The sequence below is a fragment of the Mauremys reevesii genome, linkage group 9 (assembly GCF_016161935.1).
Source record: "Mauremys reevesii isolate NIE-2019 linkage group 9, ASM1616193v1, whole genome shotgun sequence".
NCBI lineage: Eukaryota > Metazoa > Chordata > Testudines > Geoemydidae > Mauremys > Mauremys reevesii.
In genome coordinates, this window is record NC_052631.1 from 83,404,109 (window position 1) to 83,420,360 (window position 16,252).

Consider the following 16,252-nt stretch of genomic DNA (forward strand, 5'->3'; position numbering starts at 1 on the left):
TAGCTGAGCTCCTATCAAAGTCCAATAGCGGAGTGCTTTTGAATGTCACACCTTTAGAATCCATAGGACATTGCTTATCAGAATCAAACTCTTTGAAGTTGTCAGTTTGTTTTGGCCAGATTACTTGGCAGGCTGCCTTTAAAGTTGCCTGTTTATCTGATAGTAAAGACAGTTGCATCAAAATATTACTGTATAATCTTGTGAAACCTGAATAAAATCTGTGCCATTTAGAATTTGTCAGGAAATGTAAATGTATTAGGGTATCATTAGTACACATTTTATTTATGGTATATGGCTAGGGCAATACAGCAACACATTACCTTTCCTTTAAAAGTAAAGGCGCTCTCTCGGCGTGTTCAGGCATTCGGAGATCTAGTGTTCTTACTGGTATTTTTATTCCTGCAGCTCTTGCTCTCTGAACTGAGTGTTCCAATGCTCCTGCCAAGGAATGCCCTGTCACTGTTTCTTCCCCCTCTGCCCCTGAAATCATTTACTCTACTGAGATCATGTATTTGTTGTCTTTGTCAGGCCAGATGTCATGGCTGTTTTAAGGACAGCTGAAACCTAAAGAGAAAAGCATTGCTAATGACAGTTGGGGAGGGGGGGAGGAGAAGTAACCACATGCAAGCATGTAAATTTCTCTGCTGGTAGCCACTTGCTAACATAATCAGTTTCCAAATGCTGACAACTTGTGCTGCTTGACCAAATTCAACATGTTGCTTTTGATGTCTGGTCAATGCAACTCTATTGCTGGGATAAAGTCTGAGTGCCAGATCACAAGTCTTTGCTGCTTCAGTGAAGATGAATTCATGTGGCAAAATGCTGTTAGGCTTCCTCAGAGGTTTGCATAAGATGTTTCTATGCAGTCACTTTTCATTTCTGAAAAACAACCAACCAAACAATATATTTTTGTGGCTGCCAGTAACTTGGTGTAAGAAGAGGGTTCTAGTAACGTGAGAAAAGGTGACATTTCTGAAACCAACAACAGTGGATGCACAGCATTGCTCCACCCTAGTGACTGTAGAATGACTGGAGAACTGCTTGCCTTCTGCATGCCTCTGATAGCCACAATTTGCCACCATTCGTCAGGGACTTTTCCTGGGTCCGATCCAATTCTCATTGAATGCAATGGGAGTATTTCCATGGACGCTACCATGCAGGAGGCTGGCTCTGTAGCAGAGGGGTTCTTTTTCAGCACCACCCTTTCTCAAGCGATAAAACAAAGGAAGCCAGTGAGCGTCAATGTGTAGCTGCCAGGCTCACTTGGTAAAGCCTGAGTCCTGGAAGCTGCTGTCACTGGGAAATCCCAGTGAAACAATGGCTGATTTGCCTCAAGATGAATATCCACTACGCCCATGGGTGCCAGTACAAATACCTGGAGAGACAGACCCTCCACCAACACTTTTAGTTACATGTAGCATTTAATGATACAGCTCTTAAAGGGACACTGTCAGGCTAAAAACATGGGTAAAATCCTGGCCCCACTGAAGTCAGTGGCAATGAGGCCAGGATTTCACCCCACGCGTTTAAAACAATGTTCTTTACTTGTGTTATTCATGACATATTATTAGATGCAAAGAGCTTTCAAAGTCTCCGATCCTTTATGTAGTTCACTTAGCTTGGTCAAGGAAAATGGACTAATTGGTTTCCCTTTTGTTTTTAGTCAGTTTCATTTTGTGACTCTAGCACACTAGCTCAAGGCCAAATACTGTAGAGGGGTGTTTAAATCCAAGTAAAAACAGTTTTTAATTTAAAAAAAAAATCTTGGAGACATGGAACTTTGCTGAAAATATCAGAGTCCCGGCTCTATGACCTGCTCTACAGGCCCCTCCATGCCGGAGACAGCCCATCACCTCACCGTCAGGTTGACATTGATTCTGATCTTCAAAGCCTTCAGTGGGACCCAGCTACGTAAATGACTGCATTACTCTCCACCATCCACTAAGACAGCCGTCTCTGGGACAATGCAGCTCATGCCTGTGAAAGCTAGAGATAAAAAGTACTCCATTGAAAGGGTTTGGCTGTGAAATGAGCTTCCAGAGAAGATGAGGTTAACCTAGTGTCTGGCCACCCATAGGACATGCAGCAAGACCTTCCCTTTTGATAAAGCCAGAATGATTTAGACAAACAAAATATAAAACACATAAAACCTCCTAGGCTGAATCAGAGCCTTTTATAACCAGAGAAGGCTCCATGAAATCAACTTGGGAACCCTTTATGCAGAACTCATTCACCTGAGCAGGTGACGGGTGCTATAGAAAACCAATAGGTTACGGGTGGGTGAGTGAGGGGGTGGGATTCCAAGGACAGCCACCAGTGGAAGAATTCCTGATTCAGATCTGGGGGAAGCTGCAGGGACCTGTGGAAGTTAGATTACGACCAAGGGCACTTCACAGATGCCTTGATCTTCAGCAGATCCTTTGCAACCCCCAAGCCCCTTCCCTCACAAAATAAAGAATTTGGAGGTTCTCCTCATGAACTTTACCTTCCCCCGGGGTGGGCCTTCTCCCACCCTGCTTTTTACCAAACACAATTTGGGCCTAAATTAGCCTGCCCTCAGGGTCAGTGGAAGAGACGAGTATGATGTTACTGGACATAACACTGTAATGAAGGAGAGCATCTATTTGTAGGAGCAACTTTTAATTTGCAGGGTTTTGTTGTTGTTGTTAACTTCAATTATAAAGAACTTAAGCAAGTATCCACGTTTTGCTTTGGAATCACCTGGGGCAAGAGCATGGTGGATATTCTAGTATGGGTCTTCGGGGAACTCAATGTCACTCATATTTATTCTGGCTTCTCATGACATACACTGTAGAGCTGGAAAGTTTGTAGCATTATTCTAAAAATGTGGTAAGAGAATGTAACAGCAATGTTAACATCCACGAAGAAGATAACCATTTCTCCATAGAGCTACTAAGTGTCTGTACAGAACCTAGCACAAGGGAGGCCTGGCTGGTACTGTAATAAAATATAATAAAAATGTATTCCTAATTCTAATGAGTGGACACCTGTTGTCTCCAGAATCATTAGCCCTTGCTTTGGGATGTTGCCTCTTTCAGAGTTGACCCTGATTTTAAAGCAACAGTATTTATATATACACAACATGATGGGAGGGGTTCCAGGCACAGCAGTAACTCCTTTGATGTGATATTGGTGGTAGAAGCTCACTGGTTATTTGGAAGCCTACTGGTGTAATAACATTGGCAAACAGCCCTGGTACCACTGTGGCCGGCCTCAGGAGAAATGATTCAAAAGCAGGTTGAACCTACTTTTGAAATGTGGCACCGAAACAATGGGATTGTTTGCAGCTTGAACTCCCAACAGGGAGCCTATTTTTATCGTAAATTCTTTCCAGGCCAGCCACTTACAGTCAATTCTGAGCAGGTCCCATTCCGTCCAGTGGAGGATGCACAAACCTTCCGTGCACAGACATGTTACAGTGCAAACATGGAGTTAAGGAAGAGCAGTCTAAAACTGAAGATCCTAAAGGTGGGAGGCTGACAAAAGACGGGGTTCACCATGAGGACTCTACAGGGAGAAGAAATTCAGGAAAGGGAGAAGATTATCTTTGCTTTTAAATACATTTAAATGCAAACTGTGGAGTCTGCAGAAGGGCTGTACTCCTGTCCTGGGTGTCAGCGACAATGCCTTGGTGTGCTCTGTTCAAACTCAGTCTGACTGTCTCACACACAAGCATGGTTCAAGAGCAATGTCGGAACAGTCAGGAATCCACCTCTGAAGTGTGGAAGAAAGCAGTGTGTAATGGAAAGTGTATAAGATCCAGTAGTCACTGATTTGCAGGCTGGTGGAATGACAGCTCAGCAAGCAAACAAACAAAAAACACAGCAACTACCAGAAAGAGAAGCTCTTTACCCCAAATCAAGGCAAGGTCACATAAGCAAAACAAACATTTCCCCAGCTGGGGGATCATCCCACTCCTTAGAACCCCATGTCTCCTCTCTCTTCTCTGGTCCTGCCTTTGACTATGCCTCTGCCAGGGAAGGAAACAGGGAAGCAGAGCTGACTCTGTGTGCACTGCTGTGGAGCAGATAATGCCACTGCACCCCGCCCCAATTACTTTTCCAGACATCTTTACTTAGTAATCCTGGAGGTAAAGAGAGATCATTATGGGGCTAGGACAGATATCATTTTAATCTGATAGCAGTCTGATACTGACACAAAAGGTAAGGCAAAGAAAGCATAAGACTTGGGCATACATTGAAATATAAATAACTTGAGGCAAGTGGGCCTGAAGACCTACTTTAATACGGACATGCTTGTGTGTAATTATTTAATAAAGGATAGAAATGGAAGATACTTTTAAAAACTAAATAAATGTAAACGCCAAGCACATCCCCAGCAGGTTTTAATCAGCTGTAATGAATCTGTGGTTGCACGCTGTGACAAAGTGGCAATTCTCTGAAATATTCCTAGGCATGCCTCAGTTTCTCTCCATACTTTGCATTCCTACCCAGTGGGTGCAAAAGGGTTAAAAAGCTGCCTTGAGGCAGAGCAAGAAACATAATAGGTCTGCAAAGTCAATGGAAGCCCAAATGGAAGCTACTGATACCCATGGGAATCTCCGGCAGGTGGAATCTGTGAACTCAGCAAAGGTCTGCAGGAGCTGGACATGGGACAGAAAGTTTCAGTTGGCCAGGATAAGCATTAGCTTTTCAAAGAGACTCAGCAGCTCTCACCTGGGACTGACAGAGAGATGGAGAGACAGAGCAAGAAATGGATTCCATGGTAGCTTGGCTAGATGAAGCACTGGCTTGGCTGGAATGGACTATATCTCAACCTGTATGTCTCTATGCTAACCTAAGGACTTCCTGCCGCTGTGTCCCAGTTGAACAATAAATCCTACTCTGTATTGAAAGGCTGCCAGGTGTCACTACAAATACTGAGATGCTGAGGAGCATTGGTCCCTGAAGCATGTAAAAGTCTCTGACCAAGAGTCTGCCACAGTTGGGCTCACTGGGCAGAGCTCATGGTGTGGAGTAGGAATGCCCAGAGGCCCAGTCTCAGAGGTGTTGAGACCCTATGGATCCACATAAGAGACACATGCACACGGCCATGGGAACACATCACATTGTTTGTGCTTAACAAATAACAAAATAATAAGAACTCAGGACCATAGGATACCAAAAGCCCAAGCCCTTAGGATCAATGCATAACTCCTTTAGCTCTGCTTAAGCATCAGGCTCTTAACCTTGCAAGGGGCCAGCCACTAGAGGGATACATGACCACACGCACTCAGCTCATGTATTACACAAGTTCACAAAACTTTTCCATTTTAAAAGACGCTGACGAATTAAAAATCATATTTTAAAAAACAACAAACAACTAAATCAACATCCTGTGTTACATTTTGCCCTCTGTTCTATTTCTTTACTTTCTGCTCTTCACTCATCTTGGACTGTGAAAATAGATGCAGAACTGCCACTTTTGTTTACAGTCAGTTTTGCTTTATGGCTCTCATCCATAGTCCAAGGCTGAAATGTTTTGGCTGCAAACACAGCAGGGGAATGCTTGAATCCAAACATAAATCTGTTTTCACTGATTTTTGTTTGTTTGTATTCTTTTCCTGGAAAATGTTTCTGGTAAGATTATGTATCCTAAAACTTTTGCCTAACAAAACATGAGTGTTTGCGTGTGTCTTATGGTGTCTCATAAAGGTATGGAAAATAATGTTCCATCCTAAGGATACTCACAGCTATCTGTATTGATCGTGAATGCAAGTACCTCTTCACTTGGAAAACTTAGCACTACATGGCTACCTTTCACTTAGGGTTGGGCTAGTTAGGCCCTGATCCTGCAAAGGGATATCCAATCCCATTGAAGCCAACGGGACTCTGTAAATGTCCATATTTGGGGATCCCTTTAAAATACTGGGATGGTAGGCCCTGATCTTGCAAATGGCTCCATGAGGGTGGACCGTGTGGTACTGGGATCTGTACCTTTAAGTGGTTTAGCTTCTCAGATAGGAAGTGTGTAGGATCAGTGCTGCAGAATCCCATCTTTAGTGATACAGAGTGAACTGCATTACAGAATCCAGAGGATCTCTTTCAGGCTCCTTGGGCCCAGAGTGATTGCTGGACTCTACATGGTACGAGGAATAAACAGAAATTAAAGAAAATAACTGGAGTGGAAGAATGGAACTGCTAACGGCTACATCAGAGCTGAAACTCTGGAAATAGGGCAGACAACTGGAAGACAGTTAAATAGCACTTCGCTCTGTATCTGCAAGCAATGGGTGCCAGTGAAAAGGAAGCCAATCAGAAGGCAGCCTTATTTCTGAGATAGCAGGTTCTGATGCACTTGATGTGTTTAAGAGTCTTCAGTTAACTCAGGAACATGAGGCTAACCACAAAAACTTGTGGAGTACAGCACACCAAGCAAAAATGAAACCTATTCAGAGCTGTGTTTTTAACAAAAAGGTACAAAAAGAAACTATAGAAGATATTGTGACTGATCTAAGTCTAAAGACCCAAGACTACTGGAAAACCCAGAAATAACTCTCGACAAGGCAATTAGAATTTGCCAAGCAATGTAAGACACCCAGTCTAGAATGAAGCTTATGGGGTGGACAGAGCTCTGATACTAGAGACAGGATTGAGAATCCAAACAGAACAAGAAAAGGGACCTGAGGCACAAAGACGTGTGGCGCTCAAAGGCCGTGTCTACACTAGCGAACTTACAGCAGCACAGCTGTACTGACGTAGCTGTAAAATCGCTCATGCAGCAGCTCTGTGCCGATGGGAGAGAGCTCTCCCGTCAACATAATAAAATCACCTCAATGAGCGGCGGTAGCTATGTCGGCAGGAGCTTTGTTTCACACCTCCGAGCGATGTAAGTTTTGCCGACATAAGTGGTAGTGTAATCATGGCCAAAGTCAAGGAAGAACAGCACAGAGCACCACACACACTGTGACAACCAGCACTAATCAGGGCAATGCCTGGCATATGAGAAAAGATGAAAGAACTGCAATGGATTACATCACTTTACAAGAGCTTGCGAGCACCAGCAGAGCTGGCACAGCGTGGACAAGGAGGATGATGACAGCAGCCCAAGCTCAGATTAATTTTTTAGAGGGGCAATGAACACATAACATTGCAGCAGATGACTGGACTATCATGCTGAAAGCAAATGAGCATTTATTGATTTAAGTTGGACACAGGTGCACAAGCCAATGTTTGTGCCAGAAACAGTAATATTGAAACTGAAAGAAAAGTCACAGGTGGTGAAAGGTAAATGGGTAAAACTCAGGGCTTACAGTGGTGAGGTGATTCCCACTAAAGGAATATGTGAATTCGATGGAGGGGTAAACAACAAACTGGAAAAGATACAATCTGTGATAGTATCAGGGAAAAGAACATCCAGTATTAGGTTAAAAGCGTGTCAAGTCCTTGCTCTCATCAAGAGAGAGCACTCATTGGTGGGGCAGGGGACCAAAACAATTGAGGAAGAGTTTGAGGACATCTTCAAGGGGATACGGAAGCTCTCACCAGAGTACAGAACAGAGCTGAAAGAGCCCAACCGACCCACCCTTCACACCTGTGAGAAAGTTCCTCTCATCTTAATCCATTTATTCATGCCTGAATATTAGTGTCACTGTAGCTGAATTTTTGGAAGCCTTCATGATCCATTGCTAATTTTGAGCATTCAGCAGTGATCTGCTGCACACCATCCATTCATCTCCTCACTGGTCATCTCCTACTACGAAGACTCTCCATTCCTTCCATAATAACTTTCTCAAGGTTATTTCCATCTCTTCATCTAATATTACTAAAGTACATAAGTTTGCAGCTGCTGATTTCCAACATTAGAGTCTGCTTCTCTCCAATAATATTTCTAACATAGACATTCATCTTTTTTTTCTGTCCAGAAAATCTGTAAGAGCCTTTGCCAGCACCATATTTCAAAAGCTTCAGTTTTCTTCTTGTCAGCATCATTAACTTCCCACAATTCACATCCATAAATTGCTATGGAAAAAAATCGGCTTTTCACCAGTTGCACCCTCATGCATTTTGAGTTGTTTCGGTTTTCCACACTTTCCTAAGGGAAGACCCTAGCTGAGCCAGCCATCCCTAAAAAAAGAGGATGAAAACGAGATGCCAGGCCATCTCTTTATGCTGGGAATTATAGAACCAATAGAGTGGGTATACTCGTTGGTCATTGTAAAAAAAAAAAGCCCCCAAAAGAATTAACTAATTATGTAAAAATGGAACATTTTCCACTCCCTACAAGGGGAGAAATTTTGGAGGAGACGGCTAATGCCAAATATTTTTCTATACTGGATGCTTAAGCAGGGTTCTGGGTGGCACCCTGAGAAAAACAGGGTCCACATCCATGCACACTCAGCAGTCCTTGTTTCCACAGACTGCCACGTGGGTTGCTTCATCAGAAAACACAACAAATTTCTGATAGTAGAGAGGATACTGAAGTCTACACAGCTGCTGTTTTGTTCTGGAGAAAAAAAAATGAAGCGCCTTACCAGAGGCTCTGGAAAGAGCAATAGCTGCTAGACTAAAGCTAAACAAACAAAAATATACATTCCATTGAACAGAAATAATGTACGTGGGCGAGAAGCTAACACAGCATGGTATAAAGGTGGAGAACCATAAGGCTGAAGCCACCACCAACACGCCTGCCCCAACAGACAAGGAAGGGGTACAAAGATTCCTCGGCATGGTGAACTATGTAGGGAAATTTGTGCCTTATCTAGCTGCTCAAACCAGCAATCTGAAAGTGCTACGGTGCAAAGACGTCCAATGAACATGGACTTGCAAATTTTAATAAAGGATTTGAGAAACTGAAGGACTTAATTAAAGAGGCCCCAGTCCTGAGATACTATAATGGGAAGTGCAAAACTAAGTTGTCCATGGATGCCTCCAAGGAGGTATTAGCACGGTCCTCTTACAAACAGCCTGGTCAAAACAGGAGACTAATGGGTGACGTATCACAAATGCTAACAAAAACTGAGTGTCATATGCTCAAACAGAGGAGGTGGCTTTGGTCTCAGGCCATGGGTGTAAAGAGTTGAATGTCTTCATTTATGGCAGGCCTGTGTTAGCTGAAACTGACCATCAGCTACTTATTGCCATTGTCAAAAGAATACAGAGATTATTTTTTCTGCTACAAATGTATGTTTTCCAAATCAAATACATATCTGGGAGAGATTAAGGGGTACAGATACACTTTATAGAGAATTTGACAGAAGTGCAAGGGTGCAAAGTCCATAGCTAGATTTTGTACGTCAATCTGGTTAAAAAACCTGTCTGGTCTCAGACAAAATGTGGTCTGTGATTGCCAAAACAACAGCTCAGGCTAAGACCCTGCATCAAGCGATTAAGGCTCTTACCATAGGGTAGCTCCTATCACCAATTAAGGGGGGAACTCTCAGGCCTAGATGGGATTTTGTTACGGTGTTACAGAAATGTGCAATAGAAAGGATACATGAAGGTCATTTAGGGATTGACAAATCTAGGAGAAAGGCTAGAAACATTGTATATTACCCTGAAATAAACAGTAACAGGGAGAAACCTGTCAAGGCTTGTTGCATATGCCAAAAATAAGGCCAAGCCAAGCAAAAGAGCCCATTGTGGTAACTCAGGAAAAACTGGGGAAAAGCAGATGTAGATTCATTTACACTGATAGAAAAAAACTATGTACAGTACTTGTTCTAGATTATTAGTCTCCCTTCTCTGAGATAGCTTTACTCAAAGACACTATAGCTAAATAGGCGACTGTGCATGTCAAGTCTGTTTTTGTTAGACATGGTATACCTTACACAGTAACATCTGACAATGGGCCGCAGTTCAGTGAGCAGAAGGTTAAGTCAGGGGTTCTCAAACTGGGGGTCAGGACCTCTCAGGGAGTTGCGAGGTTATTACATGGGGGGTTGCAGGCTGTCAGCTTCCACCCCAAACCCCACTTTGCATCCAGCATTTATAATGGTGTTAAATATATAAAAAAGTGTTTTTAATTTATAAAGGGGGGGGTCACACTCAGAGGCTTCCTGTGTGAAAGGGGTCCCCAGTACAAAGGTTTGAGAACCACTGGTTTAAGTAGTTTGCAGTAAGGTTTGGGTTTAGACATGTAAGCACTAGCTCATCGTCCCAAGTCCACTGGTTTGGTGGAAAGTGGTGTTAAAATAATAAAACAGCTACTGAAAATGACTGCAGAGTCAGAACGTGATCTGGACTTAGCACTGTAAAATGAAACATGGTTTGTCACCTGCAGACATTTGTTTAACAGAAAACTGAGAATGAGAATGCCTGTAATGATAGATGCAGTGTAGTTGTAGCCATGTCGGTCCAGGATATTTCGGAGACAAGGTGAGTGAGGTAATATCTTTTATTGGACCAACTTCTGTTGGTGAAAGAGACAAGCTTTCAAGTTACAGAGAAGAGCTCAGTGTACGCTTAAATGCTTCTCTCTCTCACCAACAGAAGTTGGTCCAATAAAAGATATTACCTCACCCAACTGCTATCTGTAATGATAGACACTGATAAAACCAAACAAAAAAAGCAGTATGTTTTGAGCTCCTGGGCGCTGCTACCACTTCATGAACATGATGCAATATCCATGATGTCACATGAGGTTGCCCTGAAGTCTTATGATTTTTACCCTAGACAGACATATGCTGAGGGGAATGGGCAACACCTTTTCCTGCTTCCAGGAGGGAGATTGGGGCCCTGAGTTTTCTGTTTTTCCTGAACGGCTCAGTTAAGCAACAACCAGGTCATGACAACAAAGCTCCAGGACATAAAACTGCCTGAACAAATGGACTGGTATTTCAAAGGAGATCCACATGTTGAAGCAACAGTGCAAAGCACTTTAGAGTTCTACTGAACATGGTTAGTCAATTTAGATGGTAGGTTGGATATAAGTATTTGAAATTGTGTATTACACAAGGGTTGTTAACTGTTACTATTATCAAGTTTTGGCTGGGAAAGGAAGCTGTAATGTATTGGGGACTGTATCTTTAAAAGGTTTAGCTTCTCAGACAGGAAGTCCGGGGGAGGAGTACTGCAGAGGGCCATGTCTGTGATGAAACAAAGGCAGTTGGAACTGTGTCTGTCATTGTATAAGGAAAAGCACCCAAGCACTTTGGGCCCAGAGTGCTGAACATCAGAGACCTATACACATGCTCTGAGTCCAATGAAGCCAAGGGGCTCTGGGCTGGTTCATGGAGCCCATATTCACTTGCAGGACTGGGGGCTTAGGTTGGTAAGCTCACTGGCTCAGCCACCTGTCAGTTTAGGGATTTCTATGTCTACATTTGCCCTACTAGCTAGGCATGGGAACGAAGATAGGGTCTGATCCTGTGAATCCTTATGCTGAGAAGTAACTTTTCTGATGTGAGTAGTCCTAATGGACATCATGTGTATAGCCGTTTGCTATATCAGGCCTACAGCATCTATGGATGCCTCTACAGGCCATGAACACCCATGTGGCACTGTATGGGAACTGGCAAAATAATAATCACTTGCTATGATCCAGCAGCCAGTACCTTGTACCTCAAACCCATCTGCTGGGCTGGCCCCTAATACAACTCACTTGCCCTCTGTGCTGCAGCCTCTCCGCTGCCCCCATGTGCCGGCGGTGGGAAATGGGGCTCCCAGGGAGAATTCAGCTGCAGGTAGTGGGGAAGGCACAGAAATATTCAGGGCCCAGGGGCTCAGCTCCACCAATGTTTAGGGCTGGGTCTCTCCCCTGGCCCCGCCCATGCGATTCAAAAGGGCCCCCCGGGCTCAGGCAGCTTCCAGCCCATCCTCATTCCACACCGCAGCTGGAAGTGGCCAGCACGTCACTGTGGCCCCAGGGGGGGATGTGTGTCTCTGCACATTGCCCCCACCCTGAGCACCAACTCCACAGCTCCCATGGGCCAGGAACTGCAGCCAATGGGAGCTGCGGGGCCGGTGCCTGCAGGAAGCAGCCTGCAGGAAGCAGCATGCAGAGACCCCCGCAACCGCTGCCAGAGGGGTGTGTGGGTTGCTTTTGGGAGCTGCCCAAGATAAGCACTGCACCCCAACCCCTTGCCCCCAGCCCAGAGCCCACACCCAACTCCCTCCCAGAGCCTGCACCCACACCCCCTCCTGCACCCCCATACCCGCTCCTGCACCCCTCCCACACCCAAACTCCCTCCCAGAGCCTGCACCCCACACCCCCTCCTGCACCCCTCCCATACCCAACTCCCTCCCAGAGCCTGCACCCCACACCCGCTCCTGCACCCCTCCCACACCCAAACTCCCTCCCAGAGCCTGCACCCCACACCTCCTCCTGCACCCCTCCCACACCCAACCACCCACCCAGAGCCTGCACCCCACACCCGCTCCTGCACCCCTCCCACACCCAACTCCCTCCCAGAGCCTGCACCCCACACCTCCTCCTGCACCCCTCCCACACCCAAACTCCCTCCCAGAGCCTTGGGCAGGTGTGTTTTTGGGGGGGGGCGGGACTTGGACCCCTTCCAGGCACCACCAAAAGTTATAGAAACCTGCCGCCCCTGCCAGCTGGCTGCCCTGGGGTGGCGACTGACGGGGGGAGTCTTGGCAGCCCGTGCGGTGGCTCCGGGCCCTTCGCGTGCAGCTCCGCGCTCCACCAACAATGCCCTGATTGACTTCCAAAGGGGGCGGCGCCGGGCGGGCGCTGCCAATGAACTGCCCTAGGCAGGGCGCTCGGGCGGAGGCGTCTGCGGGCCGGGGCAGCTGAATTACACTCTTGGGGAGGAAGGGGGCGGGGGTTGTTTTTAAAGCCCGGCTCTTCCCCCACCGCCGCCCCCCCCAGCAGGAGGGCTCCCCTCTGCAGCCTGGGGGAGGGGAGCTGGCGCTGGACCCGGCCCCTTTGCTTTCCGCGGGCGGATTCGCCCCCCGTGGGGAGCAAGAGCGAGCGGATCGCGGGGCTCTGCGCGCCCGTGTGGGACGCAGCCCGCCGCAGGGACGCGCCGATTCCTGCGTTGTTTACCGTGCGAGGGGAGGCAGGAAACCAGGGCTGGGGGAAGCTGGGAAGAAGTCCCCCTCCCCCACGTGAAAACCAAGGTCCAGGCACAGAGTCGGATCCGCCCGGCGTGCCCGGACCCGGCCGGCTGCGGAGCCCCGACCCTCTCTCCGCGCTGCGAGGGCGGGGCGCGCTGCGGCCGCGGGGGCGGAGGGCTCGTGTACCGCGGCTTTCCCCGCCCCCCTCCCGCGCTAACCCGCCTTGTCTCCCAGGCCTGCGGCAGCCGCCGGTGAAGGGCGCTGCGCGGCGGCGCCCGGGAGATGGAGGAGGATACAGCGGGGGGAGGAGAGGCGGGGGGGAGGCACCCGGCGGCGGCGGCGGGCGGAGGAGGAGCAGGCGAGCCGAGGGATGACAGGGGGAGCGGAGCGGGAGGAGGAGAGGGCATGTGGGACCAGCTGCTGGACAGGCTCCGCAGCCGGGATCCAAGAGGCAGCGGCGGCTGCAGCCCCTGCCCCAGCCCGGCCGAGATGGCGCTGCACAAGCAGGAGCAGGCGGTGTCCGAGGCGAAGGGGCCCGAGGAGGAGGATGGCGAGGCAGCCGGGGCCAGGGGGCTGCAGGGGGCCGGGCCGGGCTTCCAGCCTCCCGAAGGCGGCTTCGGCTGGATCGTGGTCTTCGCCGCCACCTGGTGCAACGGGTCCATCTTCGGCATCCAGAACTCCTTCGGGATCCTCTACGTGATGCTGCAGAGCGACCTGGGCGGCGGCGAGAAGGACCCCACGCTGGAGTTCAAAACAGGTGAGAGGGCGGCGGGCTCCCCCTCCCCGAGACCGGCCTCTGCCCGGCCCCGCTGGGCTCTGCGCGTCGTCTGGGGCGGCAGAGCCGGGGAGGGGAGCTGATGAGAGGTGACTGACTGAGGGATAAGTGGCTTGCACAAAAATCACCCCGTAACCAGATCTAAGGGCTTCCTGGGCCTGGCACCGCAAAGGGAACTGTATGTAACTTTGTCTGGTGTCAGGGACACACACACACACGGTGTCGGCAGGGGTGCCCTAGAAACGCCACTAGGAACGTATCTTGTTTAAATGGGAGACATCAGACGGTCTGCTGTAGGAGCAAGTTCCAGTCCAGGCTGTCACTCCTGCAGTGCTTCTGCTAGCATCGGTGCGTTGGGAACTCCCCTTTCTGCTGCTTGGCTTTGGTTGGTTTATATCAGAGCCTGCATGCTGTTTAAATCTAGGTGTCTCCTTGCAGCAGATGTAACTTGGGGGAGAGGGAGGAAGTTTGGGTTATAATCTGTATATTAAATGACTTCCATTCCTACAAAGATATCCCCAGGGAGTGAATCATGAAAACCAAATCAAATAAGAAAGCTCCTTTGCTGTCCAGAGTGAAACAAACATTTCCAGAAGGAGGAAAGCTTGGAAATATTTTACTGGGGGGCACAGGCAACAGATGAAGGTTGCATAAGCGTTTGTATTCTGACCCTTTGTTTTTTCACTGGTTTAGAACTTCCACCTTTGGACTGAATTACCAGGCTTGTTCTGTGCCCAAAGGTGAATCTTTGTGGAAAGTTTCAGTGCTCCTCTCCCACACACAAAAGCAAAACAAAAAAAAAATTCCCAGAACAGTTTAGGTTTTTTTGTAGCGTGGCAGAAATGTATATTTTCAGCATTTATATTAAAAATTTTCTGATGCTGTCCAGTCAAATAGTTCCATGTTGTCACAGGAGCACAGGAATTGTTACTAGTTTTCTTCTTTCTTAAAAAGGAAAACAAAAAACACAACAAAAAAACGTGCCTAGGAAGTTTTATTAAAAAAAAAACTGTTAAGAGACTATAGGATTGCACAGAAGCACAAAAAGGTCAAAATGATAAAGTTAAGGTTGCACATGTAACATGCCTTGTGCATATCCACTATGTGACAGTAATCAAAGATGATTTCTCAAATATAACAGTATTTTACAATCTTTTGTGCATCTGTGTAGAACATTGTGCATGCCAATTAAGCAGACCATTAAAACAATTTATATGAAGAGTGCACCATTAACTGTTCTTACACAACATACTACAGAGTAAAAGGGAAACTTAGCTGACATATAGGCCATCTGATTTTTTTTTTAAATACAGTTAAACAAGCTTTTTAACTGCATCCTCTGAATTGCACCCCAGGAAGGCTGCCTTAGTCCTGTAAAAATGCCTGTTAGTAATTTTAGTCACTTAAATTCAGTGGGGATACTGACATAAGAAAAGTTAGTAGCAGGATGGAAGTATGTGCAGGATTGTATCTTCTAAAGATAGAAAAGAGCCTGTACCTAAGTTAATTATTTATTTGTTTGTATTAGAGTAGCAGCTACAGGCCCCAGCTGAGATTGTGGTTGTATTATGTTAGTGACAGACCCTGTCCTAAAGCTTATAATCAAATAGACAATACATACAAAGCGTGGGAGAAGAAACAGACTTAGAGAAGTGAAATGACTTGCCTGAAGTCACACAGCAGGTCAGTATCACAGCTGAGAACAGAATCCAGATCTCCCGACTCTCCGTCTGGTGATCTATCCTCTAGAACCAGTGTTTCTCAAACTTTTTGATACCAGGGACTAGCTTGTGGCCTTCCTAAACTGTGTCAAGGAGATCTGAGGGACCATCACTGGTCCATTGACTGGTCGTTGAGAAACACTGCCCTAGATCACATTGCACTGATGTGCTAGATAGATGATTTGACAATGAATGTACAGCAATGAAAGGGATTACAAGATGCTACACCTCTTAGATTCTAGAATTAGCAGCATGATATTGTTGAGAAATAATATAATCGTGCAATTAAAGATGGTAACATAATGCATATCCACATGGCGGCAGAGTTAAAGATATATGGACAATCTTAGCATTGTCACTTCTAGGCTATTAACAGTACAGTGTTAACATGGGTTGTCTTTTAAATGGTAAGTGGTGGAATACACAATGCATCTCTGTGTTTGTATTCTTCAGGAAATCAACACTTAGTTATCTGTTTCCTTCTTGTGATCCTATCAACAAAACCCAAGGCACAGTTTTAAAAAAGAAGATCTAACTAAGGATATTGAAAACTGAGGTGATAAAAACTCTGCCATGGGCATGCGGGAATAGGCCCCTGTTTCTTCTAACGTGTGAGAGAGTGAGTGGGGGGAAAAACAAAACCAACCTTACACAGGAATGTAGAAAGAAAGAAGCCAACATAGGCGTCTGAGTCAATCCAGTGCTTTGTAATTAAATTGCCAATGTGACAAATGTGAATTTTGGTCTGTGTGCTTAGCGAAGAGACCGTTAATAAT

General features: G+C 46.5%; 1 protein-coding gene and 1 long non-coding RNA gene across 4 annotated transcripts in view; one reads left to right on the forward strand and one right to left on the reverse strand.

Moving 5' to 3' along the window:
- Positions 1-226: 226 nt before the first annotated feature.
- Positions 227-13,084, reverse strand: LOC120371782. 3 transcript variants are annotated; one of them, XR_005584574.1, is made up of 3 exons: positions 12,970-13,084; positions 1,859-1,986; positions 227-879 (listed from the first exon to the last, which is right to left on the reverse strand). It is a non-coding gene; the product is annotated as an uncharacterized LOC120371782 (long non-coding RNA). The 3 variants fall into 3 exon arrangements; XR_005584576.1 differs by lacking the exon at positions 12,970-13,084 and adding an exon at positions 12,503-12,709; XR_005584575.1 differs by lacking the exon at positions 227-879 and adding an exon at positions 921-1,202.
- Positions 13,085-13,125: 41 nt separating this feature from the next.
- Positions 13,126-16,252, forward strand: part of SLC16A2 (solute carrier family 16 member 2) — a 108,326-nt gene continuing 105,199 nt past the window's right edge. The window contains exon 1 of the mRNA XM_039488009.1: positions 13,126-13,737. Coding sequence (XP_039343943.1) covers positions 13,263-13,737 — 475 coding nt within the window. The 5' untranslated portion in view covers positions 13,126-13,262. The remainder of the gene's footprint in view (positions 13,738-16,252) is intronic.